The sequence below is a fragment of the Podarcis muralis genome, chromosome 5 (genome assembly GCF_964188315.1).
Source record: "Podarcis muralis chromosome 5, rPodMur119.hap1.1, whole genome shotgun sequence".
Taxonomy (NCBI): Eukaryota; Metazoa; Chordata; class Lepidosauria; order Squamata; family Lacertidae; genus Podarcis; species Podarcis muralis.
Window position 1 is genome coordinate 71,087,817 of NC_135659.1, and position 20,075 is coordinate 71,107,891.

At 43.2% G+C, this 20,075-nt stretch overlaps 1 protein-coding gene across 5 annotated transcripts in view; it reads right to left on the reverse strand.

Annotated features, from left to right (window-relative positions):
* NDRG3 (NDRG family member 3) overlaps positions 1 to 20,075 on the reverse strand; it is a 60,472-nt gene that overhangs the window by 3,203 nt on the left and 37,194 nt on the right. For 4 of the 5 annotated variants that reach the window (XM_077929173.1, XM_028734821.2, XM_028734822.2 and 1 more), the window contains 13 exons: positions 12,230 to 12,335; positions 11,855 to 11,975; positions 10,626 to 10,688; positions 10,252 to 10,312; positions 8,831 to 8,917; positions 7,774 to 7,830; positions 7,004 to 7,107; positions 6,286 to 6,351; positions 5,037 to 5,088; positions 3,091 to 3,138; positions 1,742 to 1,777; positions 1,582 to 1,633; positions 522 to 560 (listed from right to left, as the gene is read on the reverse strand). In XM_077929173.1, coding sequence (XP_077785299.1) covers positions 522 to 560; positions 1,582 to 1,633; positions 1,742 to 1,777; positions 3,091 to 3,138; positions 5,037 to 5,088; positions 6,286 to 6,351; positions 7,004 to 7,107; positions 7,774 to 7,830; positions 8,831 to 8,917; positions 10,252 to 10,312; positions 10,626 to 10,688; positions 11,855 to 11,975; positions 12,230 to 12,335 — 892 coding nt within the window. The remainder of the gene's footprint in view (positions 1 to 521; positions 561 to 1,581; positions 1,634 to 1,741; positions 1,778 to 3,090; positions 3,139 to 5,036; positions 5,089 to 6,285; positions 6,352 to 7,003; positions 7,108 to 7,773; positions 7,831 to 8,830; positions 8,918 to 10,251; positions 10,313 to 10,625; positions 10,689 to 11,854; positions 11,976 to 12,229; positions 12,336 to 20,075) is intronic. The other variant, XM_028734823.2, reaches the window with a different exon arrangement.

Sequence of the window (20,075 nt, forward strand, 5' to 3'; positions counted from 1 at the left end):
AAGTTGTTGAGTCTTGCCCAACACTGTTGGACAGACATTGCTAGAGACAGCGGTATTCCGGAAATTCCAAACATATGGCAAACCTATGTATGAGGAAATTCCAGGGTTGAGAATTCAGTTTTATTTTTAGGATATGATTCCATTCTCAGGTATGAAAATGAAATGCACGCATATGATTGAGGATGCTTAAGGCTTGATGTGCATAACTGCTGAAGACTCACTGCAATGCAGTCACCTCTCTGTGTGTGCATAAGAGTGCATAAACTACTATGCTCACATAGTAGTTTAAAAAGAAGCAGAAGCAGCCAGGAATCATAGATTTTACTCCTGGATCATCACTGAGCTGCAGAACCATGCAACAGTCAACCAAATGCAAATGAAACCACTAAGAAAATTGTAGCGCAAGAAGCGTACAGTGGGATGGCCTAAGAATGCAAAATGTCGCCAGGCCATGCTAGAAGCAGAGTAACGCATCAGAAAAAAAAGTAACTCAGTCAAACCAGCCACACACTTGTAGGTACCTGACTCAGTGCTCAGGTGACTGAGCTGCATGTAAGGGACTGGAAGCAAAGACAAGAGAGGGAATGGGAAATACAGGTTAGTGTAGACATGACATGTCTAGAAGAATGTACGCTGCTTGAGCACCAAGCCTGAACACGCAGTCTTTCAGTATTTGCAACATGGTAGAACTTCAGGCAATGTGCTTAACACCACACTAGACGACCTGCAAATATAGTTTCTACTTTCTTGGGCCTTTAAATGTCAAGTGATTTTTTTCCCCCAACCCTAAAATTAATTTCTGGCAATATACCTTCTTTTTGCCACAGGCACACAGATCATGAAGACAGGTGATGCAGGAATTTCCCCCCCGAATGAAGTTACCTGTAGCAAAAGGCTTGATCCTGTTTTGAATATGAGTACAGGGCTGCCAATCTAACCACAGGATAAAGGTAAAGGGACCCCTGACCATTAGGCCCAGTCGTGGCAGACTCTGGAGTTGCGGCGCTCATCTCGCTTTATTGGCCGAGGGAGCCGGCATACAGCTTCCGGGTCATGTGGCCAGCATGACTAAGCTGCTTCTGGCGAACCAGAGCAGTGCACGGAAACACCGTTTACCTTCCCGCCGGAGCGGTACCTATTTATCTACTTGCACTTTGACGTGCTTTCGAACTGCTAGGTTGGCAGGAACAGGGACCGAGCAATGGGAGCTCACCCCTCCGTGGGGATTCGAACCGTCGACCTTCTGATCAGCAAGTCCTAGGCTCTGTGGTTTAACCCACAGTGCCACCCGCGTCCCTTTAACCACAGGATAGACCTTGGCAATTAACATTTTCCTTTCTGGAACTCTCCCAATTTAACCCACTCAACGAGGAATTTGGGAATCTGGACAAACATGTCTACAGTTCAGACAAGACCTTCTTCCAAGTCCAGCAATATGCATGGCCCATATTGGCCAATAGTGAAAAACACCAAGTCTCAATGGGGAAAAAAATAGACCTATCAGCAGCCTAGTGGGGTCTGAATGACAGGTAATTCCCAATCCTGCCCTCTGTGAAATAAGTCAGTGTTGTTATAACTTACTGTAGCCCATTCCCTGCACGAAATACTTGAAGGCTTCAGTCAGTTTCCCAGGCTGAAAAAATAAATATAAATATAAGCATAAACATAAACATAAATATAGCCATATTTATACCCCTAAAAGCATACAAGATGCAGGAGACCCACTAAAATGAGAGCTCACCTGAACGACTTGAGGGAGCCCTCCACAGTCTGCCATCTGCAAGAAGAAATGGAGAAAGGAGAGAGTCAAAACCAAGATAAAACGACATTCAGCTGAAAATGCTGAGCAAACAAATGAAGCCTAAATTAGCCCAGCAAGTGGTGGATTATAGCATCAAGCTGAGACACAGTGTCTATTTCCAGCAAACATAGCTTTAAATTGAAGTTTCCTCAGGGAAAGAAAATGAATGGCATGCTGAGACGGGGAGCCTTCAGTGACATTAGCCACTGGGGAAGACGGCAAAAGGGAAGTATATTTAATAGGGTTGAGGTTAGCCCTCATTACTGGATTTGGACTAAGAGGAAGCACAGCTGTGAACAAACCCATTCCCTGCTGCCATTTCAGCGCAGCCTCCAGAGTACACTTAAATGCAGGTATACAACTCTGATTTCTTCCTCTGTCATAACACTAGAACTCAGGGACCTCAAATGAAGACTTGAGGCAGACAAAAGAAAATACAGTATTTTTCACTCCATAGGGCGCACCGGACCATAGTTTTTAGGGGGGGGGAATCAAGAAAAAAAATCTTATTTCCTCCCCCAGCCCCAAAGAGCAGGGTACAGGCTGCGCGTAACCTCTCCCTTCCAGAGGGGTTGCACGCGGCTATGGCACAAGCCAAGACAGTGCTGTCTTGGCTTCCTCTTAGCTGTGCGCAACCTCTCCAGCCGGGAGAGGCTGCGCGGGGCTAAAGAAGCCATAGCCACATGCAGTCTCTCCCTGCTGGAGGGGCTGCATGCGGCTATCCCTGAAGCCTGGAGAGCGAGAGGGGTCAGTGCGCACCAACCCCTCTTGCTCTCCAGGCTTCAGTGAAAGCAACGCAAAGCAACCAGAGCGCAGAGGGAGCGCTCCCTCTGCGCTTCGGAGGCTTTGCGTTGCTATCGCTGAAGCCAAGGAGCCTGCATTTGCTCCATAGGACGCACACACATTTCTCCTCAATTTTTGGAGGGGGGAAAGTGCGTCCTATAGAGCGAAAAAGACGGTATTTCTTCATGCAGGGCATTGTTAAACTATGGCATTCACTCTTGCGTGAGATAGTGAAAGATATCAACTTGGATGGCTTAAAAGAGTATTACACAAGTTAATGGAGAATAAGGCTATCAGGATGTCACCATTGCTATTGCCCTCTTGATCTGCTTACATGCTTCCCATAGGCATCTGGTCAGCCATTGTGAGAACAGAGTTATGAACTAGATGGGGCCTTTGGTCCAATCCAGCAGGCTGTTCTTATGTAGTGGAGGATGGCAAACCAGGAACCACAATGAACTCTGGAATGACAGCCCCCAAGACAGCCACTCATAGTTGATGGTTACCTTCAAGAGTGTTGTATTCATTGGATCCAGCCGTGAATTGCATTCAACCTACAAAGCACAAAACAGCATTTATTTTCCCCCTCCATTATTTATCTAATTCATAGTTATTACCAAGGATCCAGCGAAGGTGGGGACTGGATACAGGAATATCAGACTTCAGCAGCAGCACATCGAAGTAAGGGATTTGGTGGATAAGATACAATGTCCCTGTTCTTTCTCGGTAGTGGCACCCGCCCTGTGGAACGCCTTTCCATCAGATGTCAAGGAAATAAACAACTATCTGACTTTTAGAAGACATCTGAAGGCAGCCCTGTTCAGGGAAATTTTTAATGTTTGATGTTGTATTGTGTGTTAATTTGTTGGAAGCTGCCCAGAGTGGCTTGGGGAACCCAGTCAGATGGGCGTCATAAGGAGGAGGAGGAGGAGGAAGAAGAAGAAGAAGAAGAAGAAGAAGTAGTAGTAGTAGTAGTAGTAGTAGTTAGGATTGAGAGTTTTTCCGGGTATCTGATGTGACTGATATACCAGCACACATATGAAAGATGCATGAACATGTAGACCAGAGGTACCCAATGTGGGGAACTCCAGATGTTGTTGGACTCCAATTCCCATAATCCTCAGACAGTACGGACAAAGATGATGGGAACTGTAGTCCCAAAACACAGAGTGCACAATGTTGGTTATATCTAATAAAGTCTAGTTATGACATCAAAAGCCAATACAGTGAATAAAAAGTTGGACTTGTGTTCAAATTTCTGCTCAGCCATTAAGCTTGCACAGCCTTATCTAACCTTAATGTTAACAGCAGAATAAAATGACATAAATGAAACACTGAGGCAAGTCTCCAGGAAGCACAAAGCAGGGACAACACATACATTCTAAATTTCTCAACCTCCACAGTTGACACTGAAAGCAGAGATGCAGATTCACTGTTAACTATAGCAGCCAGAGAAACTGTGGTGCTGAAAACTCATTTGATTTGAGAACAGAGAATTTGAGAGGGAAGTGGCAACACCAATTCACACAACCACATCTCTCAGGGCTGGTGTTGATGTTATTTTACCCACTTGAATCTTTGTGAGAGCAGAAGGGAATGAACTGAGAGACAGAGAGACAAAAAGAGTCGCTCAATATACATTGCCTTTATAACACCAGAATGGGCTGCATGGATCTAGACACAAGTATCTAATCACCAGCACCCCAATCTGTGCCTAACTGGTAGGACATGTATGTTGAAACTTGCCCAGATATTAACTACAGTTCAGAGATGAGATCCCCCACCCTCCCCTTGAAAGTTAAGACACCAGGAGGAGAAATTATACCTGTGTCAAAGAGCTTTGACAGCTCATGAGTAATTAAAAGTATTTCATAACTCAGCTTATGACAGCTGTCAGACTTACTATTGCTAAATTTTGGAGTACTTTGAATGGCAATCTTTTTGAAATCTGATTTTTACAGATTTGGGACTTGGCTCTGATGGACAAGCTAACAGATAAAGTACGGCAATGATGGATTAATAACAAAAATCAGACAAAGTTTATGAAAAAAAATATGGTTCCGCTTTCTTTCTTATGCCCCCACAAAAGAACATGAATACAGACCACCAGCAATTCAAGGAGACCTGTGGAAGGACACCTTCATTTGCCAGGCAGAATACTTTTCAATAATTCCTTGACTATTCTGCTATCACAAAACTGTATTTTGGGGGGGTGGGGAAATGGGAACTTTGTTATGATTATATACTGTGATATATGAAAATCAATAAGTGAATAATTTAAAAAGCAATGGCCTGTGTTTTATTCTCACACAAATTCAAGACTCATGGATACAAGCAAACCTCTCACTTGATAAATACTACTTGAATGGATTGTGTGAAATTTGCAGAGTTCTATCTTCCAAGAAAGGAAGGAAGTGGAGAGTAAGGAGTATAATTAACCAGGCATACTTACCACAGCTTCAACTGCTGGTGAGCTGTCCCCAACCACTAATAAGACAGGACACCTGTACAAAAGCCACAGGATAAAGTTGTAGTCTGCACAATTTAAACAAGCATCAACTCCTGCTGTCATAAATTCTGCTGTTTTATTTTTTGCTAAGAGTTGCTAGCATTTCTATAAAGCAACCCTAAACCAAGAAAATACCATCATTTGTATTACAGTTCCTGTTCATTTGAATACCCTACATTTCTGGTCTGCAATACATCTCCATTGCTCCGCAACAAAACATCCCACCATACTAGCTATTGGAGTCTTGGGAGAACCCCCAGAGAAGATTTGGGGAGATGCAGGAGTTGTGTAGGGGAGGGAAAGGTTTGTTGCACAAGCAGAAGACATTCCGTGCACAAAGTGACTTCACCAGATACAACATCATGTTCATGAATACTTCATTATGCTGTATTTCTATACTAGATCACTATTTCTTAATGTACTTAATGCCAGTGTACATTCATTCATTCAGACATGCATGTACCAACTGACAGAGCCACTGGGAAAGTGAACTCACCATATTTTGTTCACATGTACAACTTTCCCCCCATGATGGAGCTTGGGGAAATAATTATCTGTGCTTTAGGGCAGATACCCACTGTGCAGTGCAATGATTGGCTGAAGGCCTGTGACATGAAACATCCATCACCCCAGCAACAGTTTTTCAAACATCTGAAGGGCTATGACATAAATGGATCACATTTGGTTTTTGTTGTTCCAGAGGGTAGCACCAGAACCAATTGGTTTGAATTGCAAAAAAGGGGATTTCAACTGAACTTTAGGAAGAATCGCCACGGTGAAACAGAATGCCTAGAAGGCATTCCTTTGTTAGAGGTTTTTAAGCGGAGTCTGCACAGCCAGGTATCTATCAATGGATTTCCTGCATTAGCAGTGGGTTGGGGTTTAACTGACTTGGAGGTCTTTTTCAACTTTAGGAGAGAGAAATGAATTAAATAAAAATAAAGGCAGTTAGATAGCTTGAAGTAGATATTTGGGGTGGAGATAACTCAATTAAGCGTCCAATTTGCAAGTTGTTCTACCAAAAGCATTGCAAAAGGAGATAAATCATGTACTACATTAATATTTTTAAAGGTCGTGGAACTCTGGGTACACGGGCAATGGGGAAACAGAGGAAACAGAATATGGCTAAACTTAGAAAAGGAATTCCACATAATTTCAAGCACAGGTTCAAAGATGACCAAGATAAACTTACTTGAGTGTTTTTCCTGCCTCTTCAGTCATACCCAAGACTGGCCTCTCAATCTCCAGATCTCTACGGCTAGGAAGACAATAGGAGAGGACCAAGTCAAACAAGGCTGGGATGGAGGCAATGTGGGCATTGCCTAACTCAGGCATCCCCCAATTCAGACCTCCGGAAGTTTTGGGTCTAGAACTCCCACCATCCCTAGCTAACAGGACCAGTGGTCAGGGATGATGGGAACTGTAGTGCCAAAACATCTGGAGGGCCGCGTTTGGGGGTGCCTGGCCTAACTACTCTACCAGGTGCATAATTTCCCTCTTGTTACCAACAAGAGGCACATGTGCTTTAGTCCCCATCCACCCCTCAGCTTGCCGCATGACTACTTTATCTCCTAGTTGGTTGCTCTTTTCATAAGCTAGAAAGCATAAAAAGAATGAAGCAACCAGACTAAGATTTTGCTTAGATAAAAAAGCCCTGACAACTAGAACAACATTATAGGGTCACATGTTGATGGCACTGGATCTTAAACTGAAGAAGGGAGCCTGGTAAGCTTCTTGAACAAGAGAGGCTCTTTGATTTTTTTTTAAACAAAGGCTATTCCAATATACATGCTGTCAACTGCTGCAGAAGCACTATGTATGCACAATTATACTTTCAAGGTTGTGTGTGTGTGTGTGTGTGTGTGTGTGTGTGTGTGTGTGTGAAACAGGATTCTATACCAGTCTTGTACCTGTTATAGGAGGTGACAAAGAGCTGTAAGTTCTCCTGATTGATGTCCTGTGCAATATGAAGTCTGTAGGTCTGGATCAGCTCCAAGTTAGCTTGCAGTTCTTCCTAGTGAAGAATGACAAATATTCTAATCAGTTGTCTTGCTAACCATGCTATTTAAAAAAAAGCAAATATGCAAGGAATTTGTCAAATGCAACTACAAAAAACCCTTTCAATACAAGCTTTCAAACATGGCTTTTAAGACTCATTTGCTCTAGTTTGCCTTTTACAATGTTTTTAATGAAACTGATTCCTGAAACTTGGCACTTCTTTATAATTCTGATTATGTGGTTTTTGTAAACACTCTGTTGTATTTCAAATTAAACTCCTTTAGTTGTACACCACATTGAGAGGCCTACGCCCTAAGAGACAGAATATAAATATTACAAATACGAACACTTATATGAAGAGCTTGCTGTAAAGGAAGGAGAGATAGTGGGAGGTCACATATACATGTACTTGCAGCATGAATATACACATAAATAATCAACACACAGGAAATATTCCAGTGCTGGAATGTTTAGCAATGCCTGGTCATCCCAGAATGCTCAAGAAAAGGGGAGCAGAATGTCAACACACACTTTTTTTTTTACTTATCCAACAACTCAAAACTGAGACAGTAATAATGCTATTGTAAGCAGCTACTGAGGTTAGGATCAAAGCAGTTCATTTTTATTTAAAGTTCTTTATATTAATAGGCATTTTCGATATTGGATCCAGCAGTTGACTTACATGACCAAAATGGTGAGCCAGAACAATGTCCACAATGTTTGTTGTCCACCCAGAAAACTGGGGAAAAAAGAAAAGTCAAATTATTTCAAGTGGTGGCACTACACGGTAGTCAAGCAACACAGAACAGGCTGCAGTCACAACTCCAACACCCATTTACTTTTGAAGAAACCACATTAAATCCAATGGGATTTTACTTCTGCGCAGACATGATGGGGCTAGTGAAAGATGTAATCCCAGATCTGGAGGGGACCACACTGGCTACCCTGATGTGCATAAATCTGGCAAACAATTATACAACAGTGCATATGAAGGCAAAAGTAAGTATTTTTTTTCCTTGTTTAAAAGTTCCATCCCACTGGCTCTTTTTTATTTATTTTTTAAACTGCCTGTTGCATTCCATATGCATTGCCATAGAAAAAGTACCGTATTTTTCTGTTTATAAGACTAATTTTTCCCCCTGAAAAATTAGGGGGCGTCTTATACTGTGGGCCATGAGTAGGCAAACTAAGCCCTGGGGGCCGGATCCGGCCCAATCACCTTCTAAATCCAGCCCACAAACGGTCATGGAATGAGAGTGTTTTTATTTAAAATGCGTGCTTTTATTTAAAATGCACCTCTGGTTTATTTGTGGGGCATAGGAATTCGTTCATTTCCCCCCCCAAAAAATATAGTCCGGCCCCCCACAATGTCTGAGGGACAGTGGACTGGCCCCCTGCTGAAAAGGTTTGCTGACCCCTGCTCTGGGCCATCTTCCCCCCCCCCCATTTTCTTAAATCTGAGTCCCCCAAAATAGGGGGCGTCTTATAGATGGAAAAATACGGTATATAGAAAAGTATATTCTTTGGCTCTGTGTCAGCTACATGGCTGGGTATCTCTAGTGATACAACGTAAGTAATTAGAATAAAGAAGAGAAGAGTTTGACCTTTGCTTTAAAAAAGCAAACAAATGAAAAGCAAAGCAGTCATCAATAATATCAAAGCATTCACTAAAACCTAATTCCAGTAACTGAATAATGTAAATCAGCATTGGCATTCCAATTATGGAAGAACAATCCTACCTTAGATGCTGCCCAGTCCATCCATCCTTTTCCACATGGGTCAATGTTAACAAGTACCAGACCTTCCACCAAGTCAGGGTGATGCAACTAAAAAATAAAAAAACACTTGTAAATTGCAGGTAGAAAAAGATTTAATTCTCCCTTTCCCCCAAAGATTGGCATGAGAATCTGGGACACGGCTTATGTGACTCAGCTGTCTAATATGATAAGAGTAAGGAAAGAGAGTTTTTTAACCTGAAAAACAGACCACTTTTGTTATATAATGTAATAATAAGGTTCAAGATATGCTACAACCTTACTCTTCATTAGCAGTAACTGAATTACTGATTTCAGTCTCGATTAGTAAAGCGTACTTGATTATATATAATTTTGTTCCTAAAAGCAAGATAACACGAGCCAGAAAGATGAAACTTTTATAAAATAACTTAATTGTTTTTCTTAAGTTCTGGTTAGATTAAAAAAAAATGGAAATGGAAAATGAGGATTTAATACATTTCAATTCAAAATGAACTTCTTTTTTCAGGAACATGTCTAGTGTGTATGTTCCCAAATATTGTGCTTTAAAATGCAAAGGAGTATGAATGACTAGCCTAGACCACAGTAACTAAAAGGCAACCATGTATGAGCAATGTATGAGCTCCTTGAAAGGTGGTATATAAATGCAATACAATAAAACGAAATGAAATAGCCACAATATTAAGGGTGTATGCCAAAGAGCTCAGTTTAGCCTGGGAAATAATACATGAAAAGACTAGTAGACTTAACTGGCACTTAAGGGATGCGGGTGGCGCTATGGGTTAAACCACAGAGCCTAGGACTTGCCAATCAGAAGGTCGGCAGTTCGAATCCCCGCAACGGGGTGAGCTCCCGTTGCTCGGTCCCTGCTCCTGCCAACCTAGCAGTTTGAAAGCACATCAAAGTGCAAGTAGATCAATAGGTACTGCTCCAGCGGGAAGGTAAACGGTGTTTCCGTGCGCTGCTCTGGTTTGCCAGAAGCGGCTTAGTCATGCTGGCCACATGACCCGGAAGCTGTACGCCGGCTCCCTCAGCCAATAAAGCGAGATGAGCGCCACAACCCCAGAGTCGGCCACGACTGGACCTAATGATCAGGGGTCCCTTTACCTTTAACAGTAAATTTACTGGCTTGTTGAGTGATCATCCTCCTGGAATTGAATAGCAGCCCACAAGGATCTATCCATCACTTTGAATTAACTGTCTCACCTTTCATCAACTTTTTATGGAAGTCCTTCCTCCAGAGGGGTTGGGACATCCATGATTCAGGCCACTTGCTCTTACCAGTATTTCTCATTACTGCACTCATCTCTGCTACGTGTGTTTTTATAAACAGGCAGCCCTATTCATGGAGCACAGAGAGACAGAATTTGTTCACACAGGGAAATCAACAGTCAGAGGCTACTTACTGCAAACTTGCTAAGGATATAAGCGCCAGCTCCAACGCCAATACCAATTACGCTTTTCAGACTGAAAGAGAGTTCAAAGTGAGAGCATGCTTCAAAGCCCATAACATACCCAGCCATAGTCCTTTAGATCAGCAATGAGATGGGTGATCTGCTGGAAGGGAGCTACTGTGGTTCATGGTGAAGAACAATGGGGTGGTTACAAAAATACCGCATGTATAATTTAAATGAAACTGAGCAACTGCTTCATTTCTATGCATCCTAAACACATGTCTCTCCTCTATTCCTGGGGAAGGTTCTGGGGAATGGGGACATGCTATGTGGGCATCCTGCAGTGAAGCAAATTATTAAAGGTCTGGGTGTCTTTGTATACTTGCCTCAGGTGCGTAAGAACAGCAGGGAGCATTTCAGCTAATTCATCAATAGAGGGATACTGGTATCTGAAACCATAAAAAGGGGGTGTTAGTTAACAAGAGAGGCTGCCAATAGCTGACATACATTAACTCAAACCCTAAAGATGTTATTTCAAGGCACACAATTCTGCAAAGAGGTTCCAATAATAATAGATCCTGGGGCTGAAGCCTGACATCTGGGAATAGATATGTGTACTGACCAAAAATACACAATTTAAAAGTCGAAGTAGCTCACAAGAGACCTTCGTCTTGCAGGCAACACTCCCAATAGCATACATCTCCCCCAGCTCCCAAGGGAGGCTCTACAGCTACCTCCACAGCAAAGACCCAAAAAATAGGCATGGAAAGTCTGGCTCTATTTGTTTGCCTTTGTATTTCAAGCTCTCTCAACAATAGCGGTAGAATTCTGTACAGCAAAAGGAGAGCAAGGAACTAGGTAGAGCCCTTGCCCAAAATCCTTCCAATCCATACATTATCACATCTACATAACTTCCACCCATTAAGGAGTGCTGCAGCATTATATAAGGGACACGGGTGGCGCTGTGGTCTAAACCACAGAGCCTAGGGCTTCCCGATCAGAAGGTTGGCGGTTCAAATCCCCGCAACAGAGTGAGCTCCTGTTGCTCAGTCCCTGCTCCTGCCAACCTAGCAGTTTGAAAGCACATCAAAGTGCAAGTAGATAAATAGGTACCGCTCCGGCGGGAAGGTAAATGGTGTTTCCGTGTGCTGCTCTGGCTCACTAGAAGCGGCTTAATCATGCTGGCCACATGACCTGGAAGCTGTCTGCGGACAAACGCCAGCTCCCTCAGCCAGTAAAGCAAGATGAGCGCCCCAACCCCAGAGTCGTCCGCGACTGGACCTAACGGTCAGGGGTACCTTTACCTTTACAACATTATATAGAAGTACTATAGAAAACTACAAAACGGAGCCCACATAAAAAAATGAGAGTAGCAATTAAACTACAATGCAGCAGTTAATGAAATTTGGATTGAAGAATTCTCTTTAAAGCCAGGCTTTCTTTTTTCCCAGTGGAGAGAATTACACAAATAGGGTGTCGCCACTCAAAAAGCCTCGTCTCAATCTGTCTGATGTGTCTTATCAACATGCCATACAACAGGACCTGAGAGACTGGTCTTAAAACCTGGCGCAGGCAGCCCCAGGGAAAGAGATCAGAGAAATGTTACTGCACTTACCCAGAGGGGAAAGGGGGAGCCCCTTCTTGCTGTCCTGGTGCATCAACATGGCACACAGCAAAGTGCTGAGTGATTTCCTGCATGTCTTCAAAGTTGAAAAAAGCATTAAAGCAGGACTTATCTGTAAGAAAAACACGGGGAATGACCACATGTGAAAGCACTGCTCCATTCTGACTTTAGACTCATGTTTTGAACTGTGACCACACCGAAAGAAAGAAAGAAAGAAAGAAAGAAAGAAAGAAAGAAAGAAAGGCTGGAACCGAATGTGTGCCATGGTTCTCTCTTGTCCTTAAAGTCATCAGTAAGAATATACTTGCTGAACTTGCAAACCAAAAATTGCATAGGTCTGCTTACCTAGGAATAAAGGGGACTTACGGTTTAGGCCAATATCATGGTATGTGAGGATGGCGGGCCTGTTTCCTTTTGGGGTGCCCCGCATAGTGACATGAACAACTCCACAAGCTGTCTCGATGTCATGCTCCTACATGAAAAAACAAACAACCCACCTGGCTATTAGAGAAAACAAGCGCTGAGGAGACATCTTGGCTGGGAAGCAGTGAGCCCCCAGCAACAGGCTTATTAACCATTGAGGAAATGTGTTTCCTGTTTAGACATGGAGCACTCAAGGTGACTTACAAATAATAAAAAAGAGTTTAAAAATGGTCACACTAAAACAAGTTGGAATACTGCTTTGTCAACTAAAATATAGATGATAACGAAACATACATATTACCATTAGCAAGTTGTGGAGGGGGAGGGTATATATGTTTTATTCTGTCCATGTTACATTCTATCAATAAAAACCTTTAAAAAAACACAGGCACAATTCAATAAATGCTTTTAAAAAACCAAACATTTCCAGTGGCTGGTAGAACTTGCATAGCAAAGGTGCCAGCTGGATCTCTCAAGGAAGAGAATTCCACATAGCCAGTGTCACAATAGAAAAAGCCCAGCTGTATACCCTCTTACTTCTCACTAAGGGATGCAGAGCATATGTGTTCCCTATGGTATGGTAGATGTCCCATCCACAGTATCATATACTTGCCACCTACATCAGCGGTTCAGGAACCTGACAACCAATCGGGTGCCTGATACACGAGATATCAGGTTGCACAACAAAGCAGTCTGAGTGAAAGCAGCAATGGATGCACTGAACTGAAAGACACTGGCAGTTATTCTAATCTATCCCAAGCCCTAATCGGAACTCACGGGACTCTTATAAAACAGATAGCAGATACAGTGGTACCTCTGGTTACGAACTTAATTCGTTCCAGCAGTCGGTTCTTAACCTGAAACCGTTCTGAACCCGAGGTACCACTTTAGCTAATGGGGCCTGCCGCACCATTAACCCGAGGTACTACTTCCGGGTTAGTGGAGTCTGTAACCTGATGTGTTTGTAACCCAAGGTGTTTGTAACCCGAGGTACAACTGTATAGAGGAAAACACAAACGTTGTCGATACACCTGGCGCAGCAGCTTTTATGAAAGCAGATACTCTATGATGATTAGGAAACAAAAAAGGCCCCTTAAGATAGAAACATCAGCTTGAGTTACTGAAATTTAATGTGCCCAAATAGTGCATTGTGAGTTATGCCTGGCTCAAAACCTATTTAGCTGCATGTAAATTTCACTAATTTATATGGAAATTGCTTCTCCATATTAATACATGGTATCTGCTTCTCCCTCTGAAAGCCACCTGGTCAGCCTTTCTCAGTCATTTAGTGACCCCTCCAAACTGTCCTCTGAAGAAGACGCAGACGTGCAAAAAGGATGCCAAGCAATAATGAAAGCAAACTTGCAACTATGAAGTATATGAAGTTACCAGGGATGGAAGACCTCGGTTGGTCGTTTACATATAAATGGCAAAGGTGATAGCAAAGATGGAAGGAACTAAAATGAAAGTCAGAGCAGGATCTTGACAACCCTCCTTGCAAAAGCAGAATGCAGAAGCGCAGTACGAGCCTCTAAGACAGCTTCCCCTGGCCTGAAATCCTCCAGTTGTGGATAGACCAGAACTCCCATCATCCCTGACCACTAGTCATGCTGGCTGTGACTGATAGAGAATTGGAGTCCAAAATCATCTAGAGGGGACAAGATTTCAGGAAGATTGCTCTAGCCTACTAGATCTTAAGGCGGTATTTCATTTTTATTAAGGTCATGGAATATTATCATGATATGGCTAAATGTCAACTGTATTTCATAAACAGGAAAAAAGTTGTGACGTACACACTACAAAAGATCTGTGTTAAAAATAAACTGCGTATGTGAAAGTGTGCCCACCAGAAACTGTTGTTGTGGCATCTGTCTGTCTCAACAGACAATGGAGTGCATATTCAGGGGTGAAGTCAAACAGCTACGTTAGTAGCACCCAAGTAACCTGCCTGAGGTGAAAGCCTGGGTAGTGTGTGGGGAACTCCTGGGCTGCCCAGATGTTAAGAACCCCTCTTGGCCTCACTGATGTGGTCCAAAGGAAAGCAGAGCAATACATTTGGCACCAGCTTGGAGTTTCCAGAAGGAAGCATAAAAGCTGCCATCCCATGGTCTTAGGGACTCCACTCTGGATTTGTATAAGGGTGTACTCCTTTGTCTTTTCTTTTCCCAGGTCAACTGACAGTATGACCACAGCAGTCTGCTTTTATGGGATACAACTGTTGTTTCCTAGCAGCTGGGCACTGCAGCTAAGCAACTGCAGGCATGTTCAGAAAAATAATTTGGAGTGGGCAAAGCAATGTAGGCAGGGAAAGTAAGGCCTAAGCAAAACACACACCAAAACCCCCCCTAATAAATCTGAAAACAAATGAAAGGTAACAAAGGGCTTATCCACACTTCGACTTGTCCTGCTGTCCCCCACCCCCGGAAAACTTCTCTTTAGCACTCAGTCAGAGCAACCACCCCTTTCCCCATGTTCTGATCTATTGTGGAAGTGTGGATGAGGCCAAAGAGTGTGAAAGAAGAAGAGTTGGGACATCTGATCTCCCAGTGGCTTGGGGAAAGATCCTTACAGCCTGGACAGAAAGCGCCATCTTTTGACAAGAACTCAGCGTCCACTTGGAGCAACATGACACAGATGATTCTACGGCTCAAATCCTTCCTTTTCGCCTTCACTCTGAACTCCTAAGCTAGCAATCAAGTGGTCAGTTCAGTGTGCCGCTTCTGCTTAGGAGTTGGTGTCAATATACAGTGGTACCTCGGGTTACAGACACTTCAGGTTACATACGCTTCAGGTTACAGACTCCGCTAACCCAGAAATAGTGCTTCAGATTAAGAACTTTGCTTCAGAATGAGAACAGAAATCGTCCTCCGGCGGCGCAGCGGCAGCAGGAGGCCCCATTAGCTAAAGTGGTGCTTCAGGTTAAGAACAGTTTCAGGTTAAGAATTGACCTCCGGAATGAATTAAGTACGTAACCTGAGGTACCACTGTATGTGTGTCTGAGTGTGTGTGTATATATTACTTTTTACATATAAATTAAAAGCTATTTGATGTTCTAAACTGCATTCAGTGGACATGGTGTTCTTACCTCCACCTCTCATTAAATATTGAGGTTGGGCTTTATGCACAAAACCTTCTACAGACATGCCTTACTAAGTTTTACTCAGATGAAGATGACTATTGCTCTGTTTAGTTGTATCAGTGCATGTAATGCAACAGGACAGCCTGAAACTTAAGCTCTGTTCATGTGCTACTTGCATGTAGAGCGAAAGCACGGGAAAAGTAGCCATGGGGTCATGCATTTACTCCCACCCCCAGTAGTGAACTGCTCCTATATCTGCACCATGTTGAGCATAACATCTGCAGGGAGGAGCTTTCTCTGTGCAGGATTTAGTGTCCTGCATCGTAAATCAAAAGGGGAGCTCCATGCACAGAAAAGACTCCCTGCTGCAGACATTATGCTCAACAGGACAATGGCGGGAACTGGAAGAGCAGCAGCATGACTTCGGGGGTTGTGCTAAATGCGTGGCCTGAAGGTCCCCTTCGCCACACTTGCCCTTTACACATGAGTATTGCATGAACAGGACAGGGCTTAAGTCACAACTGAAATAGACCAAGTTTCAGGTATAGGAACTGACATTGCCTGAAAATACTGAAATAATATTGATGTTACTCCCAAACATTTCCACCAAAGGCGGTGTGGGGTAACTAACAGGTTTGGATTGGATTTAAACAGCAGATGGCACTAATCCTCCTTTTAGTTTGCAGTGCTTCCCGCCCACTTTGGGGAGACAGCAGCCCTGCCCTAGAAGATTCATTAGGTGAACATGGTGTGAAGTCTGATTGCTTTCTCAAGATCAGCCTGCTGCTGGCATCCCACGTGAGGCTATCAAGAGCAGCTCTGACGTCTGCTTTCACATTTGAAGTGTGAGCAAGCTAGTGTATGTTATGTAGAGGAAGGGTGAAGACACGAGTTGCACATTATCTGCAGGAGGCTGCACAGTTTACAGTGACACATCTGCACCATTGTTTTTAAAGACAAAGAGGTTTAATTAACAGGAGCAAAAGATTTAGCAAAAGGTATTTAAGAAGCGGATCAGCAACACTTTCCTAACTTTGAGCACACATGCAGTAAGTCTCAGAGGATTACTATTTCTGGTAGGAAAAATATTAAGCAAGTTTGAGATGTATGCAAGAGAAATACAAGGTGTTAAAAAAAACCCACCCCTATGTATTTTGCCTTGGTGACAATTATACAAAAAATACTGAAGAAATGGGTCATTTCAGGGACTAAAGTAGGAAACCTGCAGAGAGTTTTAGCCTATAAACTCTGCAAACACAGTTCAAAGTCCTGTCTTTCTGTTAGCTAGTATGCATTCCATGATCTGGCCACACATGGATGTTTCTGCTCTGCACTGTAAAATTAGCACATGTGACCGTATCAGCTTCATGAGCACAATAAAAGGGACAGCTCATGCCACTCATGGCAAGAGCTATGAAAAGCTGCATGGTTTTAATTGTCTGGCATCTATTACAGAACCCAAGCTTACAATTTTAGGAAACTGAGTGCAGTGTTGCAGAATAAAGCCTAGAGACAGTTTGGCCAGTTTTGATGCAGAAATTAAAATCAGGATGGGATAATGGGTCTGGAAAGAATGCAAAACCTCATGTAAACTCAGAGCTTAACAATACCGTTTTCACAAAGCAACAGGCAGCTTTAAAGCAAAGCAGTTTTAGCTAGAGAAAATGCTGTCAGGCTTGCAAAGGAGGCAGGAGGAAAAAAGATATCCATGTATTCCACGATAAATGGGCCATGGGAATAATGAGGCCCAGCACAGGTCCCAATTTGGCCCACTGGGCTGTCTTCCCTAAACCACACCCGCCTGCCTGAGGGGCAGGTAGAGAAGCAGCTGTCAATGCCCAATTTAGTTCCTTAAAAGTATGCTCCTGATTGTGCATCAACAAGAGAGGCTTACTGACACCACTGATCAGCTGACAGGCAGGCAGAGCAAGCCCACCTTGGGAGAACTCTCAGCAGCACAGCAGACTCCTACAGAAAGCACAGCTTGAAACCAGCGTCTATCAGCTGCCTGGCAGTAAATTCAAGTCCTGCTTGGCTGATCTTGGATTTTCCTTCCATGTGGCTTGCTGCACTACAAAGGAAAAATGGGTCACCTGGAGTCATAATGACTTCACGTGACTGACAGGTGGGCAGGCTCCACTTACCTATCAAAACTGCCAACTGATGAATTCATTTACCCATCCCAGCATTTACCCAAACAAAAACAAAACTACCCCATACCAGAGCTAATTGTTAGGCCCTGCTTGACCAAGGTACTTAAAAGGCTTCACACCAAGTCGTCTTTCAGCATACACAATAACCCGAGCTTTTAAGAACAATCAATCAAAGCAAATAAATCTCTGTTGCAGACACTTAGCACAATCCAGACTCAACTGATTTCAGTCCTCTTTGGCCCATTTGGCTTTAAAAAGCATTTAGACAGAGAGAGTTCTGCAGATGACATCTTTGGCTCCTGATCAGCAAGGGAAATGTTTACAGCGGAAAGGAACCAACCACGATTCAAGTGAGAAAAGGGCAAACTAATAAATTTTACAATGCGCTCAAGAAGCCAGAGCAAGGGCAAGAGCAAGATTGCTTATGTTCCTCACAGCATATGACCTTAGTCCTCTTCACTTGTAGATTTTCCTTGGACTCTCAACTGATAGAAGGACAGAAGGGTAAGTTGCCAATTCATCCAACTGCTTTTCTTTCTTTAAAATCTGTCCTCAGATTCAGTGTGTTGAAGTAGTGGATACAGCATCCGACTAGGACCTGAGACAACAGCGTTTGAATCCCCATGCAGGCAGCCATGAAACTCAAGGGGTGACCTTGGGGCAGTCGACTTGTCTTAGCTTACACTAGCTCATGGGGTTGTTGCGAGGATAAAATAGGGAGTGGTAGAATGATGCATTCCATCTTGTGTTCCTTGGAGGAATTGCAGAACATGGATGTAACAAGGAAACTAAAATATTCACATGACTATGATAGCCTACGTATTTACTGCTTTGCGGCCACAAAGTTATGTTTGTTCAGAAGAACTGTGGGAAGCTAGTTGCTCAGATTTTAAAACTAGCACACTGAACTAAATTATTCATACCCACACAGAGCTGAAATATTAATAGAAAAACAGCACAGTCTATGCAAGCAGGCACTGGTTTCTATGGTATTTTGTATAAATAGATCAAGGTGTAAATTAAGAGTGATGCTTTGTGAAATCCAAGCATTGTCGAGAGATAAAATATGCAATCTAATGATGTGAAGTCCTCAAACACAGCATGCACCCAAGGGCACAGTCCAGTCAGCAATTGTGTCTGCACACATCACATCCCTGTTAAAACTTTGCTTGGGCCCCATGCTGCCTTATACATCCGTTTTTAAATTACCACAGAAGAACGCTGAAAGAATGAGGTGAAGCCAAGTCTTCCCCAGAACACACAATACTGTACAAGCTTGAAACTACTCTGAAATCAGTAAACCACTTCTTAGGTGAAACAGCTTTGGGGAACTAGTCTTATAAAGATTGGACCAGAAGGTGTTCCTACACCAAGATTGTATTGATTAATTTTCCAATCCCTGCATCCCTTGTTCAGCAAAATATAGATTTCAAAATTATGAGCAATAAGCAAATTAGTCTGAACAAAACACTGCTCTTAGAAAAATAAACTGGAACCAGGGCAATTTAGGAGGGAAGAATCTATTCCTTCATCAAAGTCAGGAGTCTGTTTAATCTAGAAATGCGGCTGCTTGAAGACCAGAAAGGATAAGCCCTAGAAATATGTTTATTTACAGCACAACCGTATGGACGTCTATTCAGAAGTAAGGACCTTCCCTGAGTTCAATGGTTGGGATTACTGCAATAAGATCAGTGTGAGACTACAGCAGCTAGGTTGCTTGTAGGGCAAACTACCGTCAGCATACAGCACCTCACTTATGGGAGTTTCATTGGCTGCCAATGTGCTACCAGGCTGTTGTTGGTACTAGCAAATCTCAGGAACAGGTTACTTGAGAGACTGTCTTATCCCTTGTATATCAGTAGATCCCCGTGGTCTGTAGGAAAGTTTCTCCTGGACGTTTACCTGCAGTAACACTGAGCAGGGCTTTCAGAGTGGCTCCCTCATTTTGTGGAATAGCATTCCTTTTGATACAATAGGTACTCACTATCTACACTTTCTGGAAACAAGTGAATACATTTTTGTTCTGATAGGCTTTTGCCACTAGTGTCTGTTTTGCATTGTTTTAGCTATAAAATATGTTCAGGTAGTGCAGATTGCAGCAGCCAAACTGTTCACAAGAGCAGGCTGATGGCAACTTGTTACTCCACTGTCTGAAAGAGTTGCACTGGTTACCAGTCTGCTACTGGACCAGGTTCAAGGGTCTTGTGCTAATTCAGAAAGCCCTAAATAACTTGGGCCCAAGGGACCTTGAGGATCTCCTGATTCCTCATGCTCTGCCTTGATCACTGAGGTCTTCTGATGGGGCACTTCTGGTAGCCCCATGTGCCCCTGAGGTTTGGCTGGCCCTACTACTACTTCTTCTTGTTGTTGTTTAGTCGTTTAGTTGTGTCCGACTCTTTGTGACCCCATGGACCAGAGCACGCCAGGCACTTCTGTCTTCCACTGCCTCTCGCAGCTTGGTCAAACTCATGCTGGTAGCTTCGAGAACACTATCCAACCATCTCGTCCTCTGTCGTCCCCGTCTCCTTGTGCCCTCCATCTTTCCCAACATCAGGGT